This window comes from Terrapene carolina, unplaced genomic scaffold (genome assembly GCF_002925995.2).
Source record: "Terrapene carolina triunguis isolate 2854851 unplaced genomic scaffold, T_m_triunguis-2.0 Scaffold369, whole genome shotgun sequence".
Lineage (NCBI taxonomy): Eukaryota > Metazoa > Chordata > Testudines > Emydidae > Terrapene > Terrapene triunguis.
Genome location: NW_020664720.1, coordinates 90,730 through 99,786, shown reverse-complemented (window position 1 = coordinate 99,786; position 9,057 = coordinate 90,730). Strand labels below are relative to the sequence as shown.

The following is a 9,057-nucleotide window of genomic DNA, read 5'->3' as shown; positions in this document are numbered from 1 at the left end:
TTATCTGTATTGTGGTAGCACCTAGGAATCCCAGCCGTGGGCCAGCACCCCACTGTGCTAGGTGCTGCACAAACACAGACTATGAAGATGATCTCTACCCAAAAACCCCACAATCTAAGTAATGGCCCATAGAGAAGGCTTAGCTCCCACCCACAGTGAGAGACAGTCCCTGCCCCAGCTGAGATCAGGGCCCCGTTGTGCTGGGCGCTGCACAGACACACAGCGAGAGACAGTCCCTGCCCCAGCTGAGCTCAGGGCCCCATTGTGCCGGGCGCTGCCCAGACACACAGCGAGAGACAGACCCTGCCCCAGCTGAGCTCAGGGCCCCATTGTGCAAGGCGCTGCACAGACACACACTGGATACATCCACACTGGAGCTGGAAGATGTAACTGCCAGCTTGAGGAGACATACCCACTCTTGAGCGCTAAAAATAGAGAGTGTAGCCCTGGTGGTGGGAGGGGCTAACTGCCCAGAGTACAGTCCAGCCAAAACCCTGGATAGGTACTTGAGTTGGATGGTCCCTCCTGCTACCACAGCTACACTATTTTAGCATGGCAGCTCAATTGCAGCTAGTGTGGGTATGTCTGCTCCAGCCAGAAATTACACCTTCCAGCTCCAGTGCAGACACACCCAGCCCCTGCTCTGCAGAGCTCACGGTCTAACCAGGCAAACTGTCCCTATTCCACAGATAGGGAAACTGAGGCACAGTGAGAGGCAGTGACAGGGAGTCTGTGGCAGAATGGGGAATTGAAGACAGATCACCTGAGTCCCAGCCCAGTGCATTAACAGCAAGACCAGCCTTCCTCAGTCTCCTCGATCTCCAATCCGTGTCTCAGCCTCCTCTTCCTCCTTTCCCCATTCAGCCTTTTCCCCCCTGTACCCCCCTTCTGTCAGTCACTTGCCCTGAAGCAACTTAAGTGTTCCTCCCATCCCCTGCTTCAGGCTCAGGCCAGCCTTTGGCTGATGGGTTGAGACAAGACTCTCCCTGGGGGCAGGCTCTGTCTACATGGAAAGTTGTGCTGGGATAAGTGGAACTGGTCTGGTGAAACCTGGGGCCCAGAACAAACCCCTGACTGGCTGGCTGGCTCTTACTTTGAATGGCAGGGTTTGTTTTTGGTTTAGCAGATATTTCCTGGAAGCAGGTTTAAACTAACCTGCAAAAGACTGCTCTTAAGCCAGATTAAGCATGTCCAGACAACGATCAGGGAAATTGTACCAGTGTAATCACTGCCGGTGCACCATTAGCCCAAAGTGAATTCAGCTCAGCAGTCTGTAACCAGACTCCTAATGAAATCAAAATTAGCTCTGATATTCCACAGTAGAGAGATGAAAAAATGCAATTGGTGTTTCACACCTTCAAAAGGGACCCATACCATCAAGTACAACTATCTATCCCCAGCCTCTCTCCATTCACTGGGTTTTGGAACCATGTCCCCTGTCTAGCGAGTGCTACTTAGTTGATGGCGAGTCCCTCTGTCATAAAACAGTTCCACTGTCCTTGATCCACATAATCAGGGTAACAAGACTTTATTCTTCCTGCCCCAATAACAGAGAAACTGGGGATCCCACAGCAGCCCAAGTGACCATTTGGGCTGCTGTGGGCTCATGCTAGGCGGGGTGGGTGTGCCTATGCAAATAATATCAGCCCCTGCAGTTCTTTTCCACAACTCGCCACAATTCACCACCAGATGTCAGGGTAGAGCTCATCCTGACTCTGCTTACATCTACAACTGCCTAGTGGGGTCACATGGGCCCATATAGACAAGGCGTGTGTGTAGAGCAGCCTCTGGGGACCTGGGCCCGTCCACGTCTCACTGGGACAGTGGCTTCTCTAAGGGCTAATGGCGCTCAGGCCCCACCAGTTCAGTCCCCTCCTTTTCGGCTTTAAACAACCTATCAAGGAGGGGATATAACTGCAGGGCCCCAGACTCCTTTATGGCTGCTGCTTCCATCTCCCCCCTTGGCCAGCAGCCCGGTGGGGTGAGCAGCAGGGGGGTGGCAGAGACATGGGAGAAGGCAAAGGTTTTGGCTCTGAAGTTTGAGCCCTCCCTTGACAGCACAGAGCAGAGCTGGCCATGCTCAGAAGCTGCCTCTCCCCAGAGTCTGAAGACCCTGAGTGCCCCAGCCTGGAAGCAGCATCAAGGGGCCAGCAGGGGGAAACTGAGGCAGAAGGGCCCAGACCCTTCTATCTCCTCAAGAGGTATTTAAGTGCTTAACTCCTACTGGGAGCCAGGCACCTAACTAGCTTTGACGGTCTGGGCCTGAGTCATTGTCTGGTTCCTGCAAAGAGGGCTACGTAGGTGATTAAAGTGAAGCACACGTGTCAGTCTTTGCAGGTTTGGGATCCTATGTTCCAGCTGAGCACTTAATAGAAAATAAAATACAGGCCCCTTTAAAAATCTCAGCGCTGCACATTAGAGCTAGGGGTTGTTACCTCTCGGCTCTACAACTGTAGATTGCCACAGCCCTGCACAGATACAAAATTTATATCTGCATCCGATCTGCAAAAATAATGCATGGATATAAAGCGGATCTCTGCAGATTGGCAGCGCTCTACAGATCGCTAGTTCCGCTGTCTATTTGGATGGCGTCCTTCTGGCAAATCCATCTGTATTCACCGCTGCAGGTTTCCGACTGGATCTGACTCCCTTTGATCACCCCACAGCTGTTCTCTTCAGCAGATCCTTTCACGGGGAACCTGCCGGACCAAGGGAAGAGTCATTGGTTGCCCTCATGGCACTCAAGGTGTCTTGTTAATGCAGGTCACTGACAGCAGAGCTGTTCTGTGTGTCTAGACCCAGTCTGGTGTTGGTGAAACCTTGTCGCTAATTGTAACTGGAGCACAAAGGATCTGGAAATCACAAAGACAAACCTCATGGAGCCCTGGCACATTCTCATGGGGTGGATCTCCCCGTTCCAGCATCTTCTGACTGAGAATGGCGGCTGGGGGGGGGAGGGGCGGGTCACTCAAAGCTCTTCCCTGGGATGCTGCATCTCAACCTTCCTAAGAGTTAGGGCCAAGGTGTAGCATCTTCAAATGGTGCCCAAGTGATTTAGGAGCCTACGTCCCATTGATGGTCAATGACACTAAGTGCCCAAGTCACTTGGATGCTTTTGAAAATTGTGCCCTAGAGTTTCAAAAACGGGTTGAATGATTTTGGGGCCCCAACATCAGACCCCTGTTTATCAGACGGAGGGTGCTCAGCACCTACCGGCAACTGGGCCGTTTAGGCTGCCTCAGCTGGGCCCCCAAAATCACTCATCACTTCTGAAAGTCTTGGCCTCAAATAATAAGGCGACGCCCGCCCCCTGCCTCACATAACTCAGCAACCATCCAGAAAAGCAACTCACAGCGTCTGATTTAACAAGGATCCATCCACCCAGGTCCATTTCCTCCCGGTCACGTTCGCACTGAGGCCAGTCCAGACGAGGTACTTCTCTTGAATGCTGTTCCCCAGGAACTCCTGTAAGTAGGAGAGAGGCACTTGTGGGAGAGAACCCGCTGGGACTCCCAGCTGCTTTGCAAGCGGATTTGGAACACATTCACATTCTCCATGGATGAAGCACGGAGGAGGACACGTAATGACAATGGCCAGCGGTTTACGCTAGCACCTGATGTTCGATTGCTACCTGAGCACCAGGTTAAATTCTCAAATAGTATTTCCCGGAGCCCCCCCAAGTCCCCTTCCTCCATTCGGGGCTCTGGGCTTCAGCCCCCCCAGGAGACACCGGGGCTCGAGGCTTCAGCCCCAAGTTTGAAAATATTTACAGGCCCTCCGCTCCGGACAGCTCTGTGGGGGTGTGAACTTCCCCAGCCATCTCAATGGTACTGACAGATACCAAGGACGATACTTTCCATGTCAGCAGTTGATCACTATTTCGCTGCTCAAAGCGGCGAGGGAGAGGGGACAAGCATAGTATGGAGATCTGCACAGTCCACTCTGAGTCAGCTCACGCCAGTGCCCCCAGGGGTGGGGAAGTGATCACATGGAGGGTTTCCTCCCTTTCCAATCAAGAAAGAGCCAAATCCATGCAGCCCATGGGCACATCCAACCCCGCTGCAGGGGAGCTGAGTCCAGAGCCCTCGCAAGCCATATCCGGCACAATCAGCATCTCATTTGGGTGCAGCCTGAGTGTGCCACTCCCAGCTCATCTGCTCGGCTTTCCAGGGCTCAGTCACACCTAGGCTGACGAACTCAAAGCTGGGGGGTTTTCAGTGCGTTTCCATTGGGCATTTGACAGCACTTGGTGTATAGTCAGGTTCACTGTATCAACCTGTAGATCTCAGTTATTCAGTTTCCTGTTTAGAGCTTCTTTCCCCAGCAACAGGAGAGAGACGCTTTAAATAAATGGATAGGAAAATGTGATCGGAAACCCACAAAATCTGGCACAGGAATTTCGGTGGGACTAGTCCTAGGGTAAAACTAAGTGTGTGCACAAGTGTGTTTGCAGGGTCACGGATTTAGCTTCTCTGCAACACATTAGGGACATAATCCAATAGAACAGTTGACAAACAGACAAGCGAGCGAGGACATTCCCAAATAGGTCAACGCTGGGTTATTGCTTTTTTAAACAAAGACAATAAAATAAAGTGGAACCTTGGGGTAATTTTATCATTTTAAAAATCAGCGTAAAATGGATATTCATTGACACCCCCCATCTTTCCAGGTGAAGATTAACACACACACCCCGCCACCGCCTGTTTCTCACTTTACCATCTCATCCTGCTCCTGGATCACCACCATGCGAGCGCTCCTCGCTGAGCAGTCCTCGCGGCTCCTGGCCCAGATTTTACTCTCTGTGGAAAACCAGTAGCATTTGGCACCATGTGGCAGCCAGTCCGGGGGACAGATTTTGCAGCCAGCGCCCTCTAGAGGAGACAAGCAGGAGACACCGTTAATGGCTGAATTAGGTACTTCCATTGAGAGGCTGCCTGGCGCAGCAGCTTGGACAACCGACTGGCTCTCAGGAAATCTCTGTTCTGTTCCCGGCTGTGCCACAGACCCCCGGGTGACCTTAGGTAAGTCATGTCCCATCCCTGTGCCTCAGTTCCCCCTTTCACTGGGTGCCTGAGCCATGTAGATTGCCAACTCTTTGGGGCAGGGACTGTTTGTGTGTCTGTGCAGCGCCTGGCACAACGGGGCCCTGATCTCAGCTGGGGCAGGGACTGTCTCTCCCTGTGTGTCCGTGCAGCACCCAGCACAACAGGGCCCTGATCTCAGCTGGGAGCGGAGTACTAGCAGAACTCCCTTGAGGACAGTGGAATTACACCAGGGATGACCAGCCCCTTTTCATTCTCCCCAGTGAAGCTATTAGCATTTGCACACCCTGTTACACATGATCGGGCACACCACTGGCACCCGCCCTCACTAACGCTATTACATGGTACCATGCACTCAGCTAGTAGGTGTCACTCAACCACTGCTTGAAAGTCTCTCTCCAGGGGCCTTTAAATGGAGCGGTCAATCCCAGAGAAGGAGGAGCTGGGGTTACCCAGGGAGCTGCTGTTGATGGGCGCACACAGAGCCTGGCTCAGGCGTGACACTAGGTGGCTCAGACGGGCGCCGCATTCTGCCCCGTTTCCCTCTTCCCACTGGGCACCACGGCTCGCGGGGGCATTGGGCGCTGCTCCTGTCAGTCCTTCGTGAGATGAACCTTGAAAACAGCCATGAGACCTGCGGTTAGAGTTCTTGCCTGGCAACAACAGAGTGAAAAATGAGCACCAAAGAACGAGGATCATGGGAAAAATCAAGGGGAGAAGAGAGAGAAAACTAATTCACTGGGAGGGGCCAGGCCAGGGAGTTGGGGGTTCTATCCCTGGCTCTGGGGGCGGGTGGATTAGAGCAGGGAAAGTTGGGTGTCAGGACACTTGTGCTCTGGTGTTGTAGCTGACTCATGCTTTGGCCATGGGCACATCACCTCCCATCTATGGGCCTTAGCTTGGCCCTTCTGTAGCACAGGAATTACGACCGTGCCCTGTACAGCCAGCATGCAAATGAGGGTAATTAACCACTGGAACCATCTGCCAAGGGGCGTGGTGGATTCTCCATCACTGACAATTTTATAAATCAAGATTGGATGTTTTTTCTAAGAGACCTGCTCTAGGAATTATGATAGGGGCAGGTCTCTGGCCGGTGTTATCCAGGAGGTCAGACTAGACGGTCATAATGGTCCCTTCCGGCCTCGGAATCTATTAAAAGCCTCTGGGATGAGCTGCTGAGACATGGGGAAGTTTACAGGCCGTCCACAAAACGAACAGGATCTAGACGCTCACCCAGAATGCTCAGCGTGATCACAGCCAGCGTCGCCACAACGCTCCAGACCCCCAAAACGCCGATGGTGATTTTATACCCACGCAGGTTCGCAGGAGAATCTGTGAATTCGGATTTGTCAGTCAGCCTCAGTGTCTCCCAGGCTGTGTGACAAGCATCAGCATAACCTTTCATAGACCCATCATTACGGGTGAAAGAAGGAGGCCAGGAGGTGCTCTGCATCTGCTCTCCATCTCAAACGCTCCTCAGCAGAGGTGGGTCACAGCAGTCAGAGCCACGGGCCAAGATCTTAACATAAGAACAGCCACACTGGGTCAGACCAAAGGTCCATCTAGCCCAGTATCCTGTCTTCCGACAGTGGCCAATGCCAAGTGCCCCAGAGGTGTCATCAGCTGGAACCTAAAATCCCTAATTAATTTGGGATATTAACTTGTGAAGGCCAAAACTATAACAGGGTTCAAAAATAACTAGATAAGTTCATGGAGGACAGGTCCATCAATGGCTATTAGCCAGGCTGGGCAGGGATGGTGTCCCTAGCCTCTGTTTGCCAGAAGCTGGGAATGGGCGACAGAGAATGGATCACTTGTTGATTGTCTTGTTCTGTTTATTCCCTCTGGGGCACCTGGCATTGGCCACTGTCGGAGGACAGGATACTGGGCTAGATGGACCTTTGGTCTTACCCAGTGTGGCCGCTCTTACGTTCTAGAAACAGATGGCTCCTGCCCTGAAGCGATTACAGTCTCAGAGGAGACAACACGTGGATCCAAACAGGGGAAGCAGAAGGAAACAATTAGAGTCTGCTGATCAACATGATACGGTGCAGTCACAGCATTTTGCTTTTCACTTCTCTTCTGTCCCCCTGGGAGCTCTCCTGCTGCAGGACAATTTTACTCTGCATTTTGGCCAAGATTTCTCAAAGTAACTGGTGATTTCCCCCTCCCCTCCCAATTTGAGACCACTTAAAGGAGCCCTGATTTGGGGAAACCACTGAGCACCTGCCCTCTACAACGCTTGTGGTGTCCCGAGTTGGTTCCCCAAAGCAGCCACCTCTTTGTCCGCCATGCAAACACTAACCGCCAGCCCGGTTCACAGAACTCCCGCTGCAGGGAATGGGGCGTTTCAGTCTGGCTTTCTGCGACGCACGGCTGGAAGGGGAGTTAGTTACAGCATTGGAACATCAGGCTGTGGGGGTGAGGGAAGGAAGAGTTGGAGACACAAATGAGAGGTGGGCACCCAACTCCCCAGGGGTTTCCATGGGCGTTAGGAGCCTGACTGCCCTGGTTGACTTTGAAAATCTCGCCACAGCTGGTAGAGAGAGAACGAAGCGAGACAGGAAATGGAGGTGAGAAACGTTTATTAGATGAAATCTAACAGGACACTAAGCATCCGAGGCAGGTCACTACAGAGTCAGAGGCAGGACAGAGACACAAGATGTGGTGTTGCATGTGTTGTTATCCATATTACAGTAACGCCTGGAGACTCCAGCTGAGACCTCACTGTTCACAGACAAAGGGCAGATGGTTCCCTGTCAGTAACAGGGAGATCATCAAGGCCCAAAGAGATGCACGGACTTGGTCAGGGTCACAGAGTCTGGGGCAGAACTAGGAACTGGACCCAGATCTCCTGGGTCCCAGCCCAGTGCATTAACCATGAGTGCAGCCTGCCCCTCCTCTCTTAGCCCTGCTGCTAGGTCGTGACAGTAGAATGTCAGACTTGGCCCAAATTGCATTCAAAACACCGCCAACGTCCTTTTGCTACGACCCACGTTTGCAGGTCAGCGAGAACCTCACTCCACTTAGTCACCGTATGATCCAGGGCCTGGACAGGGTGAAGCCAGAAATAGCACCAGGCCCTTCCCCAGAGTCACCTTCTGTAAAGGCTGACTCTGCCCGGGGCCCAAACCATGGACAGCAATAGCCCCCCACTGGCTGCTGGGTTATTCACATTATTAAATACCGTTCTTACTGCGGCAGGACCTACAGGTGAGCCTAGCGGGCCCCGTTGGGCTGGGCGAGGCACAAAGACGTCAGTGATCCCTGCCCCCCTCAGCTCATCGGCTCAGCTAGAATTCTAATTGCATACAAACTACGCAGGACATACAGCCAAGCTCTCCAGGTCCTGGCTCTGACGGGAGTGCAGGGACTCTGCCTTGCAGAGACCAGCAGAGTGAGAATGGTTCAGGAGTAAGGTGCTGTCCAATAACCGCCATACGTGCACATGGCTGTCCGGAGTTGAGCACGGACCTGCTCCAGCACAGAGGCTCTGGATACACTGCTCTGATATGCCCATCACACACACACTGTCCCCCACTTTGCCGTTCTCCATCACCCCCATATGAACATCCCAGTAGCTAGAACACACTTTTTAAGTGCCTCCCACACTATCGAAGCATCTCACGGTCTTTATTGTATGTGTCCTCCCAACCCTCATGAGGCAGGACAGTGCTTTTATCCCCATGTCACAGATGGGGAAACTGAGGCCCAGAGCAATGAAGGGATTTGTCCCCAGGGTCACACAAGAAGTTCTTAGCAGAGCTAAGATTCGAACCCAGGTCTCCCACATCCCAGGCCACAGCCTGAAACACAACATGAAGTTGCCCCCTGCCTGCTTCCCATCCATCCTTTCTCAGACCCCACTGAAAGCACAAGCCGGAATTACTGTGACAGATGAGAGAGCCTGCAGAGACTTTGGAGCGATACCTTGGATCCCGTCCGCAGACGGGCGGCTGGCGGTTCCCATCTTGGGCCGGAGATTCAATACCGTGTAACCCTCTTCGTCCTGCAT

General features: G+C 52.8%; 1 protein-coding gene across 1 annotated transcript; it reads right to left on the bottom strand.

Moving 5' to 3' along the window:
- Nucleotides 1–2,554: 2,554 nt before the first annotated feature.
- LOC112118343 (killer cell lectin-like receptor subfamily F member 1) lies at nt 2,555–9,057 on the bottom strand. The gene is made up of 6 exons (XM_029912888.1): nt 8,973–9,057; nt 6,276–6,416; nt 5,495–5,695; nt 4,717–4,871; nt 3,353–3,465; nt 2,555–2,699 (listed from the first exon to the last, which is right to left on the bottom strand). Exons 1-6 carry the CDS (start codon nt 9,055–9,057, stop codon nt 2,555–2,557), a joined length of 840 nt encoding a protein of 279 aa, XP_029768748.1.